At 40.1% G+C, this 23,746-nt stretch overlaps 1 protein-coding gene across 4 annotated transcripts in view; it reads left to right on the top strand.

Annotated features, from left to right (window-relative positions):
* ARHGAP32 (Rho GTPase activating protein 32) overlaps positions 1–22,633 on the top strand; it is a 278,666-nt gene extending 256,033 nt beyond the window's left edge. For all 4 annotated transcript variants that reach the window (XM_069470686.1, XM_069470684.1, XM_069470685.1 and 1 more), the window contains 8 exons: positions 4,812–4,919; positions 5,193–5,338; positions 5,907–6,102; positions 8,054–8,199; positions 10,288–10,359; positions 12,804–13,679; positions 14,362–15,344; positions 16,641–22,633. In XM_069470686.1, the coding sequence (XP_069326787.1) occupies positions 4,812–4,919; positions 5,193–5,338; positions 5,907–6,102; positions 8,054–8,199; positions 10,288–10,359; positions 12,804–13,679; positions 14,362–15,344; positions 16,641–18,893 (4,780 nt within the window). In that variant the 3' untranslated portion in view covers positions 18,894–22,633. The remainder of the gene's footprint in view (positions 1–4,811; positions 4,920–5,192; positions 5,339–5,906; positions 6,103–8,053; positions 8,200–10,287; positions 10,360–12,803; positions 13,680–14,361; positions 15,345–16,640) is intronic.
* Positions 22,634–23,746: the final 1,113 nt, after the last annotated feature.

Below are 23,746 nucleotides of genomic sequence, written 5' to 3' on the forward strand. Positions count from 1 at the left end.
GAGCCTGGCCTTTACTATTTTTGTTTTAAGCTAAGCATAGTGAGGCAGATGATTAGATTTAAGCCAAGACTTACTTCTTGACTTGGTAATTTTACATGAGGTATGATAGAAATACATCTTTTTTCTCTATATTAAAGAACTGTCAATATAATGTATGTACATAGTTTTTAAAAGCCAAATGGCATGCAGAGCTGACACTGAGAAACAGCAGTTGCTTCTCCATTTCTAATTTCTTTTTCCCAGAAGTTACTACTCTCAACTCTTTCTTCTGGAGCTGACTCCCCTGCTTCTACACAGCATGCTTAATTGCTATTTGTTGATTTTTTGCTTTTTGATACTATGTGTTGCTCTCCTTCCGGGGTAGATGAGGATGTGGCTCTTTTACAGCCTCCTCCCCTGAGTACTGCACAAACACACGCTCCCCTTCCTCAGAGTCCAGCTGGGTCTGCGTCGGGAGCCCAGCCAGTGTTCAGCATCTGCATGGCAGTAACTACGTCCCTGTTGTTGGCGGCTGCACTGATAGTATACTAGAACTACGTTTCCTTTCTGGTGTAACCGTTTGGGGTTTACTGTGGAGTAATTGCCCATTTCTGACTTGCTAAGTTTCTATTAATATTTGTCACTAGTTTGTTCCCTCAACCCTCTAACAGAACTATATATTAAAGAAGTGTTTCTCAGTGTGTTCAATCATATCCAGCAATGTTTCTTTTTTCTTTTTCTTTCTGAAAACATCCCTCTAGGGCCTTCTGTTCCCCTGCCTCAATCCAAACTGATTGTTCTCTAGACCTACAAGGAAGTTATTAACGCCAGTCCTTTACCCTCACCCTGGAAATTCCTTTCACCACCTTCATGAGTTAGATCGCTTCTTTTTTGGATCTCTTGTTGTCATTTCCTTGTTTTTACTCCCTGCTTTGGTAGTACACATCTTTGCTATCTTCCTGAGAAGAGTTACATAGGGAGTAATTTTTTTTTTTTTTTTTTTTTGAGACAGAGTCTTACTCTGTTACCTGGGCTAGAATGCCGTGGAGTCAGCCTAGCTCACAGCAACCTCAAACTCCTGGGCTCACGCGATCCTTCTGCCTCAGCCTCCCAAGTAGCTGGAACTACTGGCATGCACCACCATGCCCGGCTAATTTTCTTCTATATATATATATTTTTTTTTTTTTTTTAGCTGTCCAGATCATTTCTTTCTAGTTTTAGTAGAGACAGGGTCTCGCTCTTGCTCAGGTTGGTCTTGAATTCCTGACCTCGAGCGATCCTCCCGCCTCGGCCTTCCAGAGTGCTAGGATTACAGGCGTGAGCCACCACGCCCAGCGGGAGTAAATTTTTGAGATCTTGATATCTGAAAATACTCTTATTCTATTCTTGTATTTGATTGATAATTGGCTATATAATTTTAGCATGTAGATAATTGTTTTCTCATAATTTTGATGGTATTGTATCGTTGTTGACCAAAAATTTTGCAGCAAAGTCTGGTACTAGTGTACCATTTTTTAAATATAATCTGTTTTGTCTTGGTTTGTTTTTATCCTTTTTGGATGTTTTCAAATTTAGAACATACCTAATGATCAGTTTTTACATTGATATATCTTGGTATGGGTTCTGTTTCATTCTTTGCTTTGAGCACTTTATGAGTCTTTTCTATCTGGAAACTTACTTTCTTCAGTTCTGAGAATTTTTCTTGTGTTATTTCTTTGATGATTCTCATTGCAATTTAAACTCCATCATTTATTCTCTTCCTGGGATTACTGTAACTCTTAAACTAATGGCCCTTTTTTTTTCTCTACCTTTGTCAGTTTCTACCTATAGATTTCCTCCAAGTCCTCTGTTGATTTTTTAAAAATTTATTTCCAAGAACTCATTTCCATGCCTTTTTCCCTGAATGTTCCTACTTTGTAGCATGCTATTCTTTTTTCATGGATACAGTCTCTTCTCTTTGGGAGAATATTATTAGTAATTATAGGTTTTGTGTTGCTTTAAATTGTTCTCTACTCATCACAGTGTTTGTTTCTTACTCATTTTGCAGCTTCCTTTTTTGGCAGCTCACCTTTATCAGGACTTTGCAAAGCATTCAACTGAGGTTTCATGGAAACATGCAAACAAAATTTTTTCTAAAAACATGTTTTATAAATGTTGATGGCATTTAATTAAATTATGAATCAAAATAACCTATGTGAACAGTTATGGAAACACTTATAATTGACTTTAGGTAAGCTTATAATACAAATAATGTTAGCCAATGTGCTCAGGGATACCACAGAGAAACGTATTAGCCATAAAAACTTCCTATGCCCTGGACACCAATCAGTTCATTTTTCAGAGGGAATTGAAAGTAGTGATTACTCTTGTGAGTGAATTAAGAGAACTCAGTAAGAAGAGACTCTATCATGTACATATAAATGTACACATTTCCCTCCTATAATGTATTATGTATTTAATAGAATTCTTACTATTTATTTTCCTCATACAGTGAAGTATATATATGTCCTATAAGTTTTTATATAAATAAATCTCCCACTATGTGTTTTTATCTGTATCTCTTATTCTACATTATATATATGTTTATACTCTTCTGTGTAGTACATTTATACCTTCTATATACAGTATTTATCTATATATTCAAGGCATTGTAATGTAGGGACTCTGGAGCCACACTGACTGTACTAGCTGTGTGACCTTAGGCAAGTTCCTTTGCCTCTCTGGCCTCAGTTTCATCATTTGTAACACAGAGATAACAATAATAACTTTCTCATAGGGTTGTTGTGAGTATTAAAGAAAAAGCACATAGAACAAGGTCTGTTAAATAATAAGTGCTACATTAGCCCGTAGTTGGACAGAATCGTCTGGCAACACTGTAGAGTATCGGTTGTTTACCCTCCTGGTGGCGTGGCTGATTGGGGACTATTGCTAGCTGCCACTGCCTAGCATCTCAAGAAAGTACCATATCACTTATTGCTAGCCCTAGAAATGATCAAAATTCAGAATTCAAAGTGTGGTTTCTACTGAATGCGTGTTGCTTTCACACCCATTGTAAAGCCAAAAAATCATGAGTTGAAGCATCGTTAAGTCAGACCATCTATATAAGCTCTCTAAAACATAAGCTTCCTGCGGTTGTGAATTCTGTCTCATCACGGTATTCCCAGAGTAGAGCCTTGCACACATATGTTCAATAGTATATGTTGCATGTATGTTCTATGTATGTTGTATACTGTATATTTTACAGCTTGATGTATGTACACATATATATGTAGTGTATATATCCTAATAATGCCTTCTTTACCTGTCGCCTAATATACGTTATTACCTACCATGGCAGTATAAGATGTTTTTGGGTTTTTTTTCCAATTTTGAATATTACTATGAGGATCCTCCTTTCACGTGGAATCTAGATTTTTTTTTTTTAGGATTAAATTTAGCAGTGAAATTCTGGAAATCAAAAGATACTAATATTTTTTTTCTTACTATTGTACAATAATATCCAAACTGTGTTCCACAAATGTTTATGCAATTTGAACTCTCATGTGCTGAATATGAAAGTGCTCACTTCATGGAATCCTGACTAAAATTCTACATTAACTTTTGAAAAATCTTTATTATTAGATAGGTAAACCAAATAGGTATCTTTGGTTGTTTTAATTTGCAATTCTTATGAAATACATTTCTGAAGTCCTTTAATCTTTTCTTTTCTTCACCCCCCCCAATAAAATTTTACATTATTTTCTAAATACATTTCTCAGGCTTCCCACCTCTTTATAGTCCCCAGGCCAGCTTCACTTCTATCTGTCTTTCCTTGTTTAAGCATGTACAGAAGGGACAGAGAATTACCATTTTAACTCTAAAGCAGCTACAGTAGATGCTGTTGAATGAGCAGGCCCTTTGGAGCCACGCTGACCTTGATTTGAGACCCAGCACTGCCACTGCCAATTTGTGTAACTCCTGGCAAACCTTGACTTTCTCCTCCATACAAGGGAGATTGGTAATACTGTGCTTGTCAGAGTTACTGTGAGAATTAAATGAGACTCCCCATAAAAGCATCTGGAACAATGCCTAGTCTAGCTGGTATATTCCTTTTCGTCTCACATTCATGTTGGGCAGATCTGAATTTTGTGGTTCATATGTAGACTAGGATTTAACTTTCATTAGTGTTTCGGACAATAGAGTCTTACATTTCTGTCTGCCATTCATTATCTTTAATAGTTTTAATCCCCATACTGTTAGAGAGGGGCACTTTGAGATGTGGTAGGTGATAGACAATATCTCTGTGTGTGTACACACACATTTGCTTATCTGGTTTAACTTAATTTAAGCTGATTATATGATTTCCAAAAATACTCTGCCCTGTTGTCTAATCTTGGTATAAATGGAATTTTTAAAATAAAGCAAATTTTGAATGGACAAGGTAAACCAGGATATTAGGATTTGAGGAAGGCTCTTTATTCCAAAAGCATATTATCTGCTCAAATATTCTCCCCTTGATGCCTATCAGAATGTTTCTTTTAACTCTTTTTAGGCTTGTGAGACATTGCTGTTTTCTTTCATAGAAGAAATATTTAAATCCTTTCCTATTAGCGTATCTGCTGCAAGTAGAATGGCATAACTTCAAAACATCATTTGGTCTAGAAACTAGCTTTTGTGGAGTAGTCACTTATAATAATATTTAAACCTAGTACATAGCAAAAAAATTGCTTGGGTTTGTATGGTCTCCTTTTCCATTTTGCTATTGAAAATTTACAAATTAATTAGTGGGCTTTTATGTTCTGCATTGCTACATACTGTTTCTTTCTATTAATATGTCGTATTTTATTTTCCAGAACACTGGAGTTCCTGATGAGACACTTGTCTCTTCTAGCTGACTATTGTTCCATCACAAATATGCATGCAAAAAACCTAGCAATTGTTTGGGCTCCAAACCTGCTAAGGTAATTTGCATTTGACTTATGACCTTTAGTAGAATTAATCATCTTAAATAAAAGTCTAATTCATCAGTGTTCTTAAGGGAAATTTTAAAAGGTAAAACAAATTCATTCTTTTTATTACCATTTCGCTAAAACAGGCAACTGGGGCTTAGCTAAGGGACTGTAAAAATATGATTTCTTCCTCTGGTTTGTCTGTGATTTACATGTTAAAAAAAAAAAAGCCCTTTAAGGCTGTGCTATCTTTGCAACTTTCTGATGGATATGTTTACCTCATAGATCAAAACAGATAGAATCTGCCTGCTTCAGTGGAACAGCAGCTTTCATGGAAGTGAGAATTCAGTCTGTGGTTGTCGAGTTCATCCTTAATCATGTTGATGTGCTTTTTAGTGGCAAAATCAGCGCAGTCATGCAAGAAGGGGCAGGTATGGCTTAAATGGGTTTTGTTTACTACCAGGAACGTGGATGTAAACTTCTAAAGGAATGAAGACCTGTGCATTTCTTATTTCAATTATTAAAATATGTCATTGGGATAAGGCAGCTAATTTATGTCTGTTTTCCAAAATGCACAGTCTGATAGTTAATTTTGTATGTACATAGTGAGTACAGCATGTTAGGCCTGTTGCTATCTAAGTTCATAACATATTAAAAGAAAAGGTCTTATCACCCATTATTCATGTATATAAAGGTATAACATGGAGCAGATGAAGAAAAACACTAAAAATATCTGAGTGATCAGTATCTTTTAAGAAAGGAAAATAAATAGTTAATGAATTAAAAAAAAAATACATATATATATATATGCACCACTGTTAACAACCTGGTATGTCACGTCATTTAATATAAAACAGTATGGTTTTTGCTACTTAAAATACTTGAAGAAAATTTGAAACTACATAGGTAGGTAGATGGATGGACAGATAAAACGGCCTTCTCCATAGTTGACTTCTACTCCTTTGGGTTTTTTTTTTTTTTTTTTTTTTTTTTTGAAAGCTTCTTTATCAAGGCCCAAGTCCCTGCTGGTGTCCTCTCCATCTACCAAGCTGCTGACATTGGAGGAAGCCCAGGCACGAACTCAAGCTCAGGTCAATTCTCCAATTGTGACTGAAAATAAATATATCGAAGTAGGTGAAGGACCTGCTGCACTTCAGGGAAAATTTCATACCATAATTGAGTTCCCACTTGAAAGGTAAAATTCTTATTTTAAAATATGATTTTCATAGCTGTGTGTTATTGTTTGCTTTTAGTTTTGTATTTTAGTATTACTATATTAAATTCTGGGCCGGTCCTAGAAAAACCTATTTGTTTGAATATGGATGACACTTAACACTTTGTAGGGAATGATACAAATGATTCTTGCAAAGTATTACATCATCCTGTAATTTTTAAAAAGAAGAAAGTCAATTGTATAGGGAAAATTGTTTCGAAAGTGATACACTTTCACTATATAGGGTTGATTTTTCTCTCTGAGATATGTGTTTTTTTTTGTTTTTTTTTTTTTGTTGTTGAGACAGAGTCTCACTTTGTTGCCCAGGCTAGAGTGAGTGCCGTGGCGTCAGCTTAGCTCACAGCAACCTCAGACTCCTCGGCTTAAGCGATCCTACTGCCTCAGCCTCCCGAGTAGCTGGGACTACAGGCATGCGCCACTATGCCCGGCTAATTTTTTCTATATAGATTTTTAGTTGTCCATATAATGTCTTTCTATTTTTAGTAGAGACGGGGTCTCGCTCAGGCTGGTCTCGGACTCCTGACCTTGAGCAATCCACCCGCCTCGGCCTCCCAGAGTGCTAGGATTACAGGCGTGAGCCACCGCGCCCGGCCTGAGATATGTTATATAGAAATTTGCTTAGAAATAAGCTGTGTTGGAAGAGCTTATTCAGAAAGTAATGAATGACAATGGCTTGTGTGACATTGGTTTCATACTAAGGTTAGAATAGGTCAGTAGTTCTCAAAGTATGGTCTCCTAACCAGCTGCATCCTCTGGTAATTGTTAGAAATACAAATTGTCCAGTATTACCCCAAACCCACTAAATCAGAAACTGTGGGTGTGGGACCCAGAAATCTGTCTTTTATGAAACTTTCGTGATTGTGGTATCTGCTAAAATTTGAGAACCGCTGCAGTTTGCTCTCTCAATGTCCCTCCCAGCTCTGAAATTCTGTTTCTCTAAAGAAATGATAACTACATGGTTTCTGTATCTTCTTTTACTAGTTATAGTAGGAAGACTAATATATGTGAAAGTTATTTTTGATGTGTCTGCTACTCCTTTGACTATTACACATGAATGTAAGGATTTTGATTCTCTGGATTGGATGGTATGATAAAACTTTAGAATTTGTTCTTTCCATATTTTAGTATATTCCTCTAACTTCTTTTCACTTCTCATGACTAAAAATGTCCTATCAGCAGAATGTTGGAATATACTCTTGTACTTTGTCTTTGAGTTTGTCTTCAGCATGTTGGTTTTATATTTTTAACTCCATAATTTACTCAAAAAGTTTCTTTATAGAGTAGTGGTTAAAAGAGTAGATATTGGGATATAAATAGACTTGAGTTTCAGACCTGACTCCATCATTTACTAGTTTTATAACAGTGAGGAGATTATTTGAACTTCTTAGTGTCTTAATTTCCTCAGCTATAAAATGAGTATAATAGTACCTGCCTCAGGTGGTTATATCTAATTTAAAGGAGACACTGCATATAAGGCAGAAGCACAATGCCTGTCACTCAACATATTGTAGTTATTATTCTTAATACGTTTCTTTTTTGTCTTTACTCCACTCATACGTAAAATGATTTTAACTCTGTATTATTTTTGGAGGTTTAATATTTCCTATTCCTAGATATGTCCTATTCCCACTTACTTTGGAGATTATGAAGTTGGAGCTAAATATGAAGATATGTATAAAATGATCTCTGTGAAAATAGTTACTAATACTAAAATCCGCACGTTTAATTTCCATTTTCTGCTTTGGCTACCTGCACTGTGCAGGGCATGCTGTGTGGAAAGTGGATGTTTGTTTACTGTTCTGGCTGTGCCTCTCCAGGCCGTTTGGTTCTTTCTATCATTTGTTCATTTCTTTTTCTATAAGAAAAGACAGACCCTCGGTTGCCTTAATGCTGATTATTTTCTCTCTCATAGAAAGAGGCCTCAAAATAAGATGAAAAAATCTCCTGTGGGCAGCTGGCGTTCCTTTTTCAACTTAGGGAAATCGTCATCTGTTTCTAAACGGAAGTTGCAGCGTAACGAGAGTGAGCCTTCCGAGATGAAAGCCATGGCGCTGAAAGGTCAGTGCCTTCGCTGCTGTGCTGTGTCCTGCCACTGTCGTGGTGGTCTCCTGTTGCTCTGGGCACATACTTCATGTATGGGTTTTGTTGTTGTTGTTTTGTTTTTAGAGACAGAGTCTCACTCTGTCACCCAGGCTGGAGTACAGTGGCTCAGTCATAGCTCACTGCGGCCTCAAACTCCTGAGCTCAAGTGATCCTCTCACCTCAGCCTCCTGCGTAGTTAGGACTACAGTCATGTAGCACCACACCCAACTATTTTTTTTAATATATATATTTTTTGTAGAGATAGGATCTCGCTATATGACCAAGCTGGTCTTGAACTCTTGGCCTCAAGTGATCCTCCCACCTTGGCCTCCCAAAGTGCTGGGATTACAGGTGTGAGCCACTGCGCCAGACCATGTATTGCTCTAATATGATTCAGTAGAGTATGGCCACAGTTGTGTTGCACCTATGGAGTATCTTCTTTTAGCAATTCTGTATCCCCAAATTGAAAGGAAACATATATTAATATGTAGTAATACCCAATTTCTTAAGGAAACTATATAGATTACGTATAGTGGGGATGCGATTAAAAATTCACAACATATTTGTAACATAGCTTGTAGTAAATACTGCTGTGGTATTTAAATGTATTGATCTGTATTCTGACATATTTAAAAAATGACAAAACCATGTTTCAACATGCCTTTCAAGTTTATAATTCTTATAACCAAAGAAGCTATCTTTTTATTTTTACTGGGTGTCTCACTGATAGTATTTTATTGGATTAAATCAATCTATTACTGTTGAAAAAACCATTCTTTTAAAAATAGTTTAAACCCATGTTGTCCTGATATTAACAGCTTCTGAATCTAGGAAGGATAATAGTACTTTCTTCTTAGGCAGTGTTAGAAGTATAATGTTCAATTGGTTTACTTCATCACCCATTCAGTGTGCAATCACGTAGTAAGCATGTGCTGGATATTTGATAGCAGGCCCCGCAGATAGAAGGAAAACTACAACAGCTTTTCGTGTCTAAACAGGAAGTCATACATGTAAGAAAATAAATTTCAGTGCAGAATTATAACTATTGAGATAGAGGTTTATATAAGGCATTTATGGTAGGAATTGTCAATTCTCACGGAGGAGGGACTGGTGAACAGAAAATACAACCTTTGACTTGGGTTTTGAAGGATAAGCAGGGATTCCCCTAATCAAAAAAGGACTAAGTATTTCAGAAGATGGGAAGAGAGAGAAGAGAAACAGGTTGGGGGCTGAATTCTGAAGAAAAGCGTTGTGTTTAAAGAAGTGGCAAAGGAAGAGTTGTCAGGAGAGGAGAGCAAGAAGGAATGATTAGAAAGGTTGGCAAAGGACAAAAGAGAGGCGCTGTCCTCTGCGGGGCGGAGGGGCTCAGAAAGGGAGTGTCGACAGTGCCGCCAAGGGGTGGGAGAGGATGAAGACATTTAGCAAGTAAGATTCAACACGTATAATTAAAGTATCTGTATTCGTATGCCAGAGCTGCTGTTAACAAATTACCACGAATTGAGTTGTAAAAAACAACAGGAATTCATTTTCTCACAGTTGTGGAAGCTCAAAGTCTGAAATCCCAGGGTATCATCAGCAGGGCTGTGCTCCCTCCAAAGCCTCCAGGGAAGAATCCTTCCTGGCCTCTTCCAGCTCCTGGTGCCTCCTGGAATTTCTTGCCTTGTGGCAGCGTCACTCCAATCTCTGCCTACATCTTCCCATGGCCCCTGCCGCTCTCTGCGTCCTCTCTTCATATAAGGATACCAGTCACTGGGTTTAGGGCCCACTCTAAATCCAGTATGATACCATCTCGCAACATCATACTGGTCTTTAGGAAATATGAAATAAATAAATCTTACAGTTAATCTCTATGCCCAAGTCCATAATCCTTTAGAAAAGAGATTTTTCATATAGGAAACCGTTTGAGAACAATATAACACATTCTATAATGGGATAATAACTTGCTGTCAAAATGTACAGTTAATCACTCTTGGAAGTTTAAATGTGTCAAGAAAAACAATGATCCCTTTAACTACATATGTAACAAATAGCAAAACTTCACATTATTTGATTTTCATTTTTCAGGTGGCAGGGCAGAAGGAACCCTCCGCTCAGCTAAAAGTGAGGAGTCTCTTACGTCTCTCCATGCAGTGGATGGTAGGACTAAAAGCATCAGTTGTTGTATTCTACTATGTATTGCATAAAAGAACACTGCATGAATATATTTTATCAATGTGTGCTTAATTAATAGGCTACTGGCTATCATTTCCTAAGAATACTAGTATCTACTATTATTCAAATTGATGTTTTAATATGGTTGCAGTCTTTAATCTTTTCACTTTTGGCATGATTGCTATCCAATTTACATAAAAATAGTTGAAATGTTTTTAAGTTATACATGTGTATTTATTAATCCCCAGTGAAAACTTGTTATTACAATTTCCTTCTTTAGATTTCACAGTGGGAGCATAATGCTACCAAGTATAAAATTAAGCAATTTTGATATTTAGGCTAGTAAGTCATCTTTTCTCTTGCACATGGCTTAACCTGACCTTAAATTTCATGGATCAGATTGATTACAGGTGATCTTCATTATCCAAAGATAATTAGTGGCCAGGCGAGGTGGCTCACGCCTGTAATCCTAGCACTCTGGGAGGCCGAGGCGGGTGGATCGCTTGAGGTCAGGAGTTCGAGACTAGCCTGAGCAAGAGTGAGACCCCCGTCTCTACTAAAAATAGAAAGAAATTATATGGACAACTAAAATATATATATATACATATATATATATATATTTTTGTATATATATATATATATATATATACAAAAAAAAGTAGCCAGGCATGGTGGCGTATGCCTGTAGTCCCAGCTACTCGGGAGGCTGAGGCAGTAGGATCGCTTAAGCCCAGGAGTTTGAGGTTGCTGTGAGCTAGACTGACGCACTCACTCTAGCCCGGGCAACAAAGCGAGACTCTGTCTCAAAAAAATAAAATAAAATAAAATAAAAATAAAAAAAACAAAGATAATTAGCACCTGGAGAAGGCACTTAAAATGCATCTGCTTAAAATAGGGGCCAAAATTTCATGGTGAATAGTGAAAAGGGTTTGATTGCAACATAACTTGAAAAACGAAACTAAAATATTGTGCAAATAAGTTTGTTTTATCTTTACATTAACAAACGTTGGATTATAGTTGCAACTGTGTACTAATTTTTAGAACAAAGAATTACTTCAATATTAATTTGGAAGAAGGTATGATTTTTGCAGCAGTCCCCAACCTTTTTGGCACCAGGGAGCAGTTTCATGGAAGACAGTTTTTCCACAGATGGGTTGGGGCAGCAGGGCACTCAGGCAATGAGGCGCAGCCCGGTTCCTAACAGGCCATGGAATGGTGGCTGGCTGTGGCCCGGGGGTTGGGGACTGCAGGTTGGGGCCATGTCAAAATAGGACATCATTTATTTGAGTTTTGGCTTATGTCACAGGATTATAAGGAAGGTCCTTTTTGAAAAACTAACCAAGAGCTACCTTGATTGATTTCCCAAGGGTTCTTCTTAATCCATTGATATTCAGATCATGCTCTTTTGAAGTATCCTATGGTGTCATCATCTTGGTGAATTTTCTCGTCTTCTAACTGCCAAACCCTCATTAACCAGTGACTTTGCTTGTGAGTCAAGAGGTTCTCCCACATCACTTTATCTGAGTGGCTGACATCTTACGAGTTTTCCAAGATTTTCAATTAAACTGTAGTCAAGATAATCTACATAAACAATGCAGTGGGCTGAGTAGATGCTAGTATTAAGCAGAAAATAATATTTGAGTAGGGATTCATTTTATAAGTGGTCAGTACATTCATAAATATATTTATGTTAAGGTAATTTATGCCTCTTTATGTTACATTTTAACTATGGTAATTATAATTGCAATAGAATTGAGAGTTCCTTTCTTACCAGTTGGATATTTAGCAGCATCATAAGATTGTGTAATACCCTCTGCCACTCTTGAAGACTCTGCCTGAGAAACTTAAAGCATATTCTTTTTAAAGAAAGTTTTATTAGTATCTGAAAGGAATTCTTTACTAAATATGTGTACATTATAGGCTTGTGAAGGTTTTTTAATTGAGAAGTTCGATTTTTTTTAGCAATTTGGCATCACAAGGCTGTTTCCCCACAAAAACAACCTTATTGTTTGTATAGATCCAAAATGCTATTTAAAGTGATTAATTCTACTTCATCAGTCATATGTGGGTTAGTGATAAAATAAGACACAAAGAAATGAAAGACTTGCCCAAGGTCACGCCAAGAGTCGGTGTTAGAGTAGTGCTAGAATCCAAGAGTTGTGAGTCCTTTCTTCCTATCCAGACCATGAAATACTGCATTCTCCCTCCAATTATAGCAAATATTTGTTATTCAGCATTTGGTTTGAGAGTTCTCTTATCTCAAGTTTAAATGATCTGTGTGCACTGAGAGAAGATTTCCAGAAAGAAAATGAGAAGTCACATTTTCTTACCCTATGTAGTAAGTTACTGCTGTACTAAGTAGGTGACTCATCATAGTGTTGTATAACCTATGACACTCAAACTTTGACTTTGTTATCCATTTCTACCAGGTGATTCCAAGCTCTTCCGACCCAGAAGACCCAGATCTAGCAGTGATGCACTGTCTGCCTCTTTTAATGGAGAAATGCTGGGGAACCGCTGTAATTCCTATGACAATCTGCCCCATGACAACGAGAGTGAGGAGGAGACAGGGCTGCTCCATATTCCAGCTCTTGTGTCTCCTCATTCAGCTGAGGATGTTGACCTGAGCCCACCAGACATTGGGGTAGCCAGCCTGGATTTTGATCCAATGTCCTTTCAATGTAGTCCTCCTAAGGCCGAATCAGAGTGTCTGGAGAGTGGCGCTTCCTTTTTAGATTCATTAGGATACTCCAAGGATAAACCAAGTGCCAATACAAAGGATGCAGAAGCAGGTGGTAGCCAGTCTCAGACTCCAGGAAGCACCGCAAGTTCTGAACCTGTTTCTCCTCTTCAAGAGAAGCTGAGTCCATTCTTTACCCTGGACTTGAGCCCAACTGAGGATAAATCATCTAAGCCCTCATTTACTGAAAAGGTCGTGTATGCTTTCTCTCCAAAGATAGGACGGAAATTAAGCGAATCACCTTCTATGAACATATCTGAGCCAATTTCAGTGACCCTTCCACCTCGGGTGTCAGATGTCATTGGTACAGTCTCCAATACTGCAGCTCAGAATGCATCATCTCCAACCTGGGACAAAAGCATTGAAGAAAGGGATGTCACAAATAGATCCCCCACCCAGGTAGTAAAGATGAAAACAAATGAGAGAGAGGCCCAAGAAGGATGTGACTCTGAAGTCCAGCCCCTGGACCAGGTGGCTGCTGAAGAAGTAGAATTGCCAGGGAAAGAGGAGCAGTCTGCCTCAAGCAGTCAGAGTAAGGCTGTAGCTTCTGGACAGACTCAGACAGGTACCGTTTGTTTTTCTCCATTCTTTCTTTAAGTTAAGAGGGATCTTCAATCCTGTGTGCCATCTGTGCCTTTTAAGAGAGAAATGTGGTCCACAGCTAGCCTTTAATCAAAGAGAATGCTTTTATGGATAGTGCTGATGTCTCAAAGCCCTAAATTAAAATCAAACAAAACTCCCCAAAGGGGCCAGTGGTCCTGCTTCAAACCTTCACAAAAGTCCCCTTATCTCTTTGGACAGTGAGAATTCGTGGATAATTTTTGCACAACTGCATAGCTTTTGATTCTGTTTTCTAATAAAATATCTTTATTATAGCTTTACAAGTTAACAAACCAGCCTGCACCATCAAATGTAAAAACTGTTCATAATAACAATCTGCAAGCACTTGAAGCTTGTTTTCTAAGCGATCATTTCTCTGACAGGTGAGGGCCTGGCTTTTTTTTACCCCCATCCTGTAGCAATCCAAGAGGAGATTGCAATCTTTAAACACTCTTTGTTTTAGTTTTCCTTTTGAACCAGATGTGTTTTCTACAGCATTTGCATGTGGGATAGAAGATCATGGATTGCCATTTTGAAATACGGAAGGCACCTATTTTTTAATGATCAAATGGGGAGTGTTTGGCTTTCCATATAAGATAACATAAGCTACCTTTTCACTCTCATTTTTTTTCCCAATTTCCCACTAGGAGCAGTTGCCCATGATCCCCCTCAGGAGTCCGTTCCTGTCAGTTCAGTCTCTCTTATCCCACCACCACCGCCTCCGAAAAATGTTGCCCGAATGTTGGCGCTAGCATTAGCTGAGTCTGCACAGCAAGCCTCAACTCAGTCACTGAAGAGACCAGGGACTTCTCAGGCTGGGTATACAAATTATGGAGACATAGTGGTGGCTACAACTGAAGATAAACTGCCCAGTTCTTACTCTGCTGTTGCCCTAGATAAGGCCTATTTCCAAACAGATCGACCAGCAGAGCAGTTGCAGCTCCAGAATGGAACACCAGGCAACTGTGACCAGCCTCTACCAGAGACAGCAGCAACTGGGGATCCTACCCATTCTAACACAACTGAATCTGGGGAGCAGCACCACCAATTAGACTTGTCAGGGAATCAGCCACATAGAACCTATTTATCTGGGGACCCAGAAAAGGCCAGAATTACTTCAGTTCCCTTAACAGACTCAGAGAAGTCTGATGATCACATACGTTTCCCCGAAGACCAGTCTGGGAAGAACAGTATGCTGACTGTCTCCTTCCTGGATCAGGACCAGCCTCCACTCCATTTCTACAGCGGAGAGCAACCTCCTTCTTATCTTGGTGCAAGTGTGGATAAACCTCATCGCCCTTCGGAACTTGCAGACAAATCTCCCACACCTTCTAATTTGCCTAGGGACAAAATCTACCCTCCTTCTGGGTCCCCTGAAGAGAATACCAGCACAGCCACCTTGACTTACATGACAGCTACTCCAGCAATCGCTGAAATGAGCAGTAGGGAAGCCAGCTGGGATGTGGTTGAACCGCCCCCTGCTGCCAATTTTGCTGCCGCCACCCTTCAGCGCACACATAGAACTAATCGCCCCCTTCCCCCACCTCCTTCCCAAAGGTCAACAGAGCAGCCTCCAGGCGTGGGACAGGTACAAGCAGCAACCAGTATAGGATTAACTAATTCCCACAAGGTAAGAGGGGAGGAAGTCAGGGAGATGAAATACACTTTTTCCAAAGTTAGGTCATTTTTCAGCAGGGTGTGTTGTTATCTTTGAGTGAGATACAACATTTACGTTTAGGTCCTGTGGCAGGTTTCCATGAAGCAGTTCCTATTTGAGGTTGGAATCTGCCTTTACCTTGATGGTGTTTTTTCTCTGAGAAAGGAGTAGTTACTAGATGGCTGTAGTTTAACTATACCTGCTACCATTTCTTCGTAAAGTGAACACTAAAAAGTCATGATCAAATGAGACAAAGTAGGCTTTAAGTGTCAGGGTTGTGGGTTTTTGTTTTTTATTTTTAATTTTAATTTTTTTTTTTTTTTTTGCCAACTTTATCACTGACTCATTGTGACTTTGGGCAAGTTGTTAACCACCCTCTGCCAGTTATTCACATCTACACAATGAAGATACTTCCTTCTCAAGTGTCATCTGTAAACTCTGCCTTGCACATTTTGAGAAGTATAAGAAATTACTGTTCCCTAGGATTTTTTGTTGTTTTCACAGTATTAATGAGCAGATTGTTCCATATTCAAGCACTTGTTTTGATGAGAGAATATAGTATGCAGAATGCTAACGTTTCTTCCTAAGTTTCTCGTTTTTCAAAAAAGTGCCAAAGGTTTTTTGTGGTCACCATGAACTAGAAGGACTTAAATTTCTAGTCCTTAGTGGAGGAAACCACATTTACCAACTACTTCTTGGGGATGGCATACGTGCAGTATTGCTGTGAGGATCGTATTGGGTCCACAGACTGAGGTGGAATAAAAGACAAGGGAGAGACGCCTCTGATTGGAATATTGCCCTTCCCCATATTCGAGGTGTTAAAATTGCTCACTGTGTGCAACTGTGAGTCACTTCAAAGATCTCTGCAGGTGATAGAATCAACTCTTTTAATGTAACACAGTGTTCGTGGTGTTGAAATGGTACCAACAGACTGGGTCTATATTTTTAAGTTTGACAGTGTTAGTTGACTATCCTCTGTTGGATCTGCACATTAAGGTAATGCCATAGGCAACTTCATCTCACATTGGAAACCTGTCATAAATTAGAAAACCTCGAATGGTTCTCCAAAGATGGTAATGGCCGTTGCTCCAGACAGCAGCGTAGGCCTTCTTTTCCTGGCAATGAGGACAGGTCTGTTGTGACCCCATTGCTTGGGAAAGTTTGTGCCGCTCCCCAAGCAGCCTCAACATAAGAGTAACAGATTTAATAGTATTTGATTCCATAGCAGGGCATAAAAAACAGACTCATAATATTATCATCTTTCAATAGGTTCAAGGAGTAGTTCCAGCTCCAGAGAGGCCACCTGAAGCCCGAGCCATGGACGACCCTGCATCTGCTTTCCTCAGTGAGGGCAGTGCAGCTGCTCAGTGTCCCACGGCTGCTCCTGCCGCCCAGCCAGGCCTGCCTGAGAAAGTGCGGGAAGGCGGCAGGGCCCCGCTGCTGCACCTGCGAGCCGAGTCTGTGCCTGTGCACTCGTGTGGCTTCGCTGCACCGGTTCCCCCCACGAGGACGATGGAGAGCAAGATGGCTGCTGCCATCCACTTCAGCAGTGCAGATGCCACCAGCAGTTCAAATTATCATTCCTTTGTCACTGCTTCATCTGCCTCTGTGGACGACGTGTTGCCTTTACCACTTCCTGTCCCACAGCCTAAGCATGCTTCTCAGAAAACAGCCTACTCCTCCTTTGTGAGGCCTGATGTCGCCACTGAGCCCTTTGGTCCAGAAAACTGTTTGCATTTCAATATGACTCCAAACTGCCAGTACCGTCCCCAGAGTGTACCTCTACACCACAATAAATTAGAGCCACACCAAGTGTATGGTGCCAGGTCAGAGCCACCAGCCTCCATGGGTCCTCGTTATAACACATATGTGGCACCAGGAAGAAACGCATCTGGACACCACTCCAAGCCATGCAGCCGGATTGAGTATGTGTCTTCTTTGAGCTCCTCGGTTAGGAGTACTTGTTACCCTGAAGATATTCCACCGTATCCTACTATCCGGAGAGTACAGTCTCTCCATGCCCCTCCATCTTCCATGATTCGCTCTGTTCCCATTTCACGGACAGAAGTTCCCCCAGATGATGAACCAGCCTACTGCCCAAGACCCCTGTACCAATATAAGCCATATCAGTCCTCCCAGGCCCGCTCAGATTATCACGTAACTCAGCTTCAGCCTTACTTTGAGAATGGACGGGTCCACTACCGGTATAGCCCTTATTCTAGTTCATCCAGTTCCTATTACAGTCCCGATGGGGCCCTGTGTGATGTGGATGCCTATAGCACAGTCCAGCTGAGACCCCTTCACCGCCTGCCCAATCGCGATTTTGCTTTCTACAATCCTAGGCTGCAAGGAAAGAACTTGTACAGTTACGCTGGTTTGTCTTCACGCCCCCGGGCCAACGTGACTGGCTACTTCTCTGGTAATGACCATAATGTAGTCAACATGCCTCCAACTGCTGATGTAAAGCACACCTACGCATCATGGGATCTTGAGGACATGGAAAAGTACCGCATGCAATCCATCCGGAGAGAGAGCCGTGCTCGGCAGAAGGTGAAAGGGCCTGTCATGTCCCAATACGATAATATGACCCCAGCTGTGCAAGATGACTTGGGAGGGATCTATGTCATCCATCTGCGCAGTAAATCTGATCCTGGGAAAACTGGACTTCTCTCGGTGGCAGAGGGAAAGGAGGGCCGACACCCAGCCAAGGCCATCAGTCCTGAGGGAGATGACCGCTTCTACAGGAAGCACCCAGAGCCAGAGTTAGACAGAGCCCACCACCACGGAGGGTACGGCAATACACAGCCAGAGAAACCCTCCCTCCCTCAGAAGCAGAGCAGCCTCAGGAACAGGAAGCTTCATGACATGGGCTGTAGTCTCCCTGAGCACAGGGCACATCAGGAAGCAAGCCATAGGCAATTTTGTGAGTCAAAAAATGGGCCACCTTACCCCCAGGGAACTGGCCAGTTAGATTATGGGCCCAAAGGGATTCCAGACACTTCTGAGCCAGTCAGCTACCATAACTCTGGAGCAAAATATGCTGCATCAGGGCAAGAATCTTTAAGACTGAACCACAAAGAGGTGAGGCTCTCCAGAGAGCTGGAGCGGCCTTGGGCCAGGCAGCCTCCTGCCCCAGAGAAGCACTCCAGAGACTGCTACAAGGAGGAAGAACACCTCACTCAGTCAATGGTCCCACCTCCTAAGCCCGAGAGGAGTCATAGCCTAAAACTCCATCATACCCAGAACGTGGAGAGGGACCCCAGTATGCTGTACCAATACCAACCACACGGCAAGCGCCAGAGCAGTGTGACTGTTGTGTCCCAGTATGATAACCTGGAAGATTACCACTCCCTGCCTCAGCACCAGCGAGGAGGCTTCGGAGGGGGAGACGTGGGGACGTTTGTGTCCCCTGGCTTTCCCCATCCACAGAGCAGGACATACGCTACAGCTTTGGGTCAGGGGGCTTTCTTGCCCACAGAGTTGTCCTTGCAGCATCCTGAAACACAGATCCATGCAGAATGAGCCCTGGGAGCAATAGAGTTGAAGCAGCCTCTGCTGGACAGTGGACTGTTCTATTTTTTTTCAATAACCAAAAAGATTAAAAAAGAAAAAGCTATAAAACCCCTGACCACATTTAAAAAATAATAAAAGTAAACAAATCATTTTCTTCCCCTTCCCTGCTTCATTACCACCTATTCCATCTATAGACTGTGTCATTTTTGTCTCTAAAAATGATCTGAATGATTGTAAAGCACTGTGTTGGAAACCTAGTAAAGAAATTTGTCACAGACCATACTTGCCAGGTAGGGCTAATTTATAAGAGCCTGAGGACTGCCTTTAACCGAATTTGAATTTAACTTTGTCCTTTCTTCTTAGTATTTGCTACATAGTTCAGAGCAGTTTACATGTATTTCCCGGTAGGCTTTTGCATTTACTGTTGTGTTCCTACTGCTTTGGTAGCTGCACAACTCGCCCAGATGGACGCTCCCTTCTCACTTCATTCTTCCTGTCTGAGAAGGGTCTTGTGTCCAGTTAGAGTGGAAAAAACCTCCCTGATCCTTCAGATAAGTCAGTGAATTAGCAACCTTATAATTAAAGATAAGAAATTAAGACTTTAAATTACACATTAATCAAGAGTCATCATAAAATGTCAGACCATTTAGACTCAGGCTGAACCTGAGTTCTCTTCACATTTTTATTTTTCATACTTGTTCCTCACTGTTCAATGAACAGGCTCATATCACTGCAGAAGAGATTTTTTTTTAAATTAGAATTTAAGGAAATTTTTTAGGTGGAAAAAAGTACTTACTGTCAGTGAACTTTGTTAGCACCAGAAAACTATATCAATGCTTTTAATGTGTTGCCTGCTTTCAGATTTTCTTTCCCCTGATAATATTTGGTAAATTGTAATTCTAGTAAAACATGTCATACTATTTGTTTTCCTAAATTAGCAGCTTTTTTCATTTAAAAAGAAAAAGCATGGTTTGGATACACACACATAATTTATCATGACTATAAACTTACATGTTAATTTCTGTTTCTAAACCAGAGTAAAAGGTTCCCTGGGAATTTTTAAGTGTCTGTGCATTATCTGTTAGGAAACTGCAAGTTCCTGCCATAAGCACTTGGTACGAAGCCCCATTTCACCAGATGGAGTTCTGGGCCGTTCTGGTTTCCGTCCTAAGGCATTCCGTACCGTTTGTTTACTCTGTGCTTGTGTGGTCACAGTGTTACTGTAGTTGCCGTCTGCACCAGCATTTCAGGTATAGCTCTTTCTAACTCTGTAGACATGTTTAATACCCAGGACTTTTCAAAGTTGCATTCCTTATTAGAGTAAGAACTCTCTAGCCAACTCCATTCTGTTTTCTTCGCCCACCCCACCACAGATACATCAGACTAGCAAGGCAGTCCTCTGTTTACAAAACAAGTTTAGATTGTCTTTCGTTCCATAACTCTTAATGCTCAAGTTTTATACATTCACATATTTTAAATGCTCAGTTTGTAGAAGACACTAAGAGAATTTCATTCCATTTAGTGAATGGTTGCTGCTCTGGCTTTTGAGAACTTGGAATTAACTTTTATTTAGAACAAAGGAGGAAATCTTTTAAGAGGCTAAAATCATGCTGCTATTATTGCTGTGAAATTGTACAAAGATTAGGATTCATGCCAGTTTTTTTATTTTAAAAAATCGTGATTGCATTTTAAGGGTTTATATCTAGAAAAAGAAATAAAATGTTATAAGAACACCACATTTATATGTGAAAATACTCTAAGGTTTTCTTTTGTTTCCCCAGAATTGATCAGAGTGATGCAGTAAAGACCATAGTAGAAAACTTATGTGAAAAAGTCTGTGGAAGTTTAGATCCCTGCGTTAAAAGTGCAGAACCAATTGGTGTATAGTCAAAATGTTAGGAAACCTGATAGGATACTTTCATTTGGCACAAAAACACGCTGGGTGCTCCATGCAGGAGTTTGATTTTTGGTGGATATGCAGCACTTATTTTACCTTAATTGTCTTTTTGTCAAGTAGGAAATCCATTGGCCCTTGGATACCACACCAGCCCTGTAAGTTCTCACCAGCAGCGTGGAGGTTAGGAGAGGGGCTGGTGTGACCATCATATACTCATGGCTGTAGTAATTGAGAGCCCGAAGGAAGTGGCAGGAGTCTGGTCCAGTTTTTAGTATTTGTGGATTTGTCGTCACACACATCGTTTAGTCCTGAAACTAAAGTCTATTTTATAAACACTAGGTTAATTCCTCCGAGCAATCTCCTTATTAATAATGTCCTATGGGTTTAGAAATATCAGGTAAATATTTTGACTATAGAATGATGATTCAAATTACTGGTTTAAATGTGAAACACACTTTGGATAAAATCTAGAGTTGTCTCATTTAATGTATGTAGCAACAGCCTTAACTTTGGACTCAGTTATTTGAAAGACTATGCCCGAATCTTTCCCTTTCTAAAACTGTGGGGTAGAAAGTGGATAGCGGATCACTGTGAGCAGGTCCCCTCGGCATCGCTGGCCTGGTGTGTGATGTCAGAAATAGGGCAGCTGCATGTGATGACTTTCAAAGTTTGATGTGGAGCATTATGATCAAGGAAATGGAACTGCCTTATGCATTAAATCCATAATTCTATTGATACTTTCACAGCCATGCCTCCAGATTTTATCTTTTTGGCAAAATTCTGATTGCACAGTTTGGTTTGATTGAAATAAATCTTCCCTGGATATCTGGCTAGAAACTTTGCTGACAACCCTAGGGATGCCATTTTCTATTAATAAACTTCATCTGAGCCTTATTTCTTACCGTATTCAATTTCCTTTCAAACATGTAAGTCCCTGGGGTAGGACCTGCACATGTCTTATGATGGCAAAGCAGTTTTAAAAATTTAGGGTCACGTTGAAAAATTCTACCACTAATTCTGTAATGAGGAGGAACCATTAACGTGAGTGGGGACAGAAGAGCAGGTTATCACATTTGGAGCAGTAATGGATGCATACAATATAAGTTTGAAATTCACCCCTTTAGTTAAAGACGAAGCCGGCATAGTCCATTTCTGTGTTTCCAGCACTGTCAACATCACTCATCCAGCCTGTTGGCAAAGTATTGCCCGAGCAGTGTGTATAAGGAAATAATAAGGAAAGCAAAAGTATGTCAGAAAGTTACTTTGAAACAGAGGCATGAATTTTCAGTACTGTGTTACAGAAATGTCAGGAATGGTGTATTTTAATGTGTGCAAGATAGTGTCAGTGTGCACAGAGGGTCTTTTTTCCTTATCTGATTAGTACTGTTAACAAAGAATAAAAATGGTTGTTTTACAGTTTAGATTCTGAGATAGCAAAACCTGATTTTTCAACCATGACCTGCATGAGAGAAGCATCCTAGGAAGTCTTAGATCATACTTTTGAGTTTTTAACTTTAATTTATATAGTGTTTTTTTATGTTTTAATATTTTTTGTGAACTGGTGTAAATTGTTAATGCATATAAGCTTGTGTATTTTTGTAAATAGTTTTGTGATTATTTCTTGCCCCATATGTAAATATTTAGAGTCTCATTTCTTCCAAACTTATTTGAAGCTGAGTTGTGGGTTTTGGGTTTTGTTTGTTTCTTTGGTTGGTTGCGGGGGGTGGGGGGGCAGGGTGGGGGTGGGGGGAAGGGATTTTGTACCTGGAGATGGAGATATCTTGTGGTTTAAAGCAAATGTCCCGTTGAAAGCAATTCAAATATCAACAGAATTATTTCAGGTTAAAACAGACTTCTTTGTGTATGTGTTTCCTTTTTCACCTAATATGAATTAAAATGAAATAGGTGGGGGTAATTGATCTGGGATATTGGGACCAAAAGACAAATGTTTGTGCGGCACAGCCGGTTGTACCAGGCGGTATGTACGTTATCTGAGGAACGGGGTTAAACGTCTCCTGTTTTTATCTCTTTGCCACCGTGTGCTGCCTGGCCACACTTCTCCCGGATCACACACTGTTCTCCTTAGAGCTGCAAAGGCCCCTGGTCCGTCCTGGAACGGCTAGGCAGACTTGCTACACCCGGGGCTGCCCTAAGGAGTCCAGCAACTCCCGTGTTCCCAGGACACTGAGTTGGCTTCAGTTCTCGGGGTCCTCCAGAAGGGGATTCTGAATAAAATCCATGTTTTTAAAAATTCCCACAGAGCATCTTGGACAGCCTGTTTTCAGAGTGAAATGACCAGAGAAGAATCATCCTCTAGGCTAGGTCACCTGTGGTAAGCTGGCTTGTAGCAAACCCAGATAAAGCATTGCAGTGCAACAAGCTGCTGTAGATCTGAACCAGGTGCTGCAAGTAACCCAGCTGCCCAGCAGGACCCAAAGCTTACTCCTGTGCCAGAGTTCTCAAAAGAAGTACTTCAGTATCAGCCAGGACTTGGGGAGGGAAATAGACCCTCAATATTCAGCCGTTGAATATTTGTTTTCCCACTAGGAGTCATCAATTACAGATCATTCTTCATTTTATAGTATTAGAGGCCTATCCCTTTTTGCCAGCAATAGGGCAAGTTGCCTGTTTAGCCCAGACAAGCCTGGTGAGCCAGCTGTCTTTTATATGCCTGCAAACCACACCGCAGACTTCAGCAAAGATACAACGTCTGCTTCAGTAAACACTCCCAGACCTAGATTCGTGGTCCCGTGGAAGCTGCTTCGATGGGTTAGAGGAAAGACACTGATGACATTTCCACTGGGTCTTCTACTTAAATTTTTTGGGACTCTGCTTTCCATGCCAACTATTTCATCACCAAATTTCCTTCATACTGATGAGAATATGGCACCTCCCTTTTAAAATGTCTTTGTCATTGAGAAATTGGTGACAAATACATTGGTGGTGTTTGAGATTTTAGTCATTT

The sequence above is a fragment of the Eulemur rufifrons genome, chromosome 6, assembly GCF_041146395.1.
Source record: "Eulemur rufifrons isolate Redbay chromosome 6, OSU_ERuf_1, whole genome shotgun sequence".
In the NCBI taxonomy this organism is placed as follows: domain Eukaryota; kingdom Metazoa; phylum Chordata; class Mammalia; order Primates; family Lemuridae; genus Eulemur; species Eulemur rufifrons.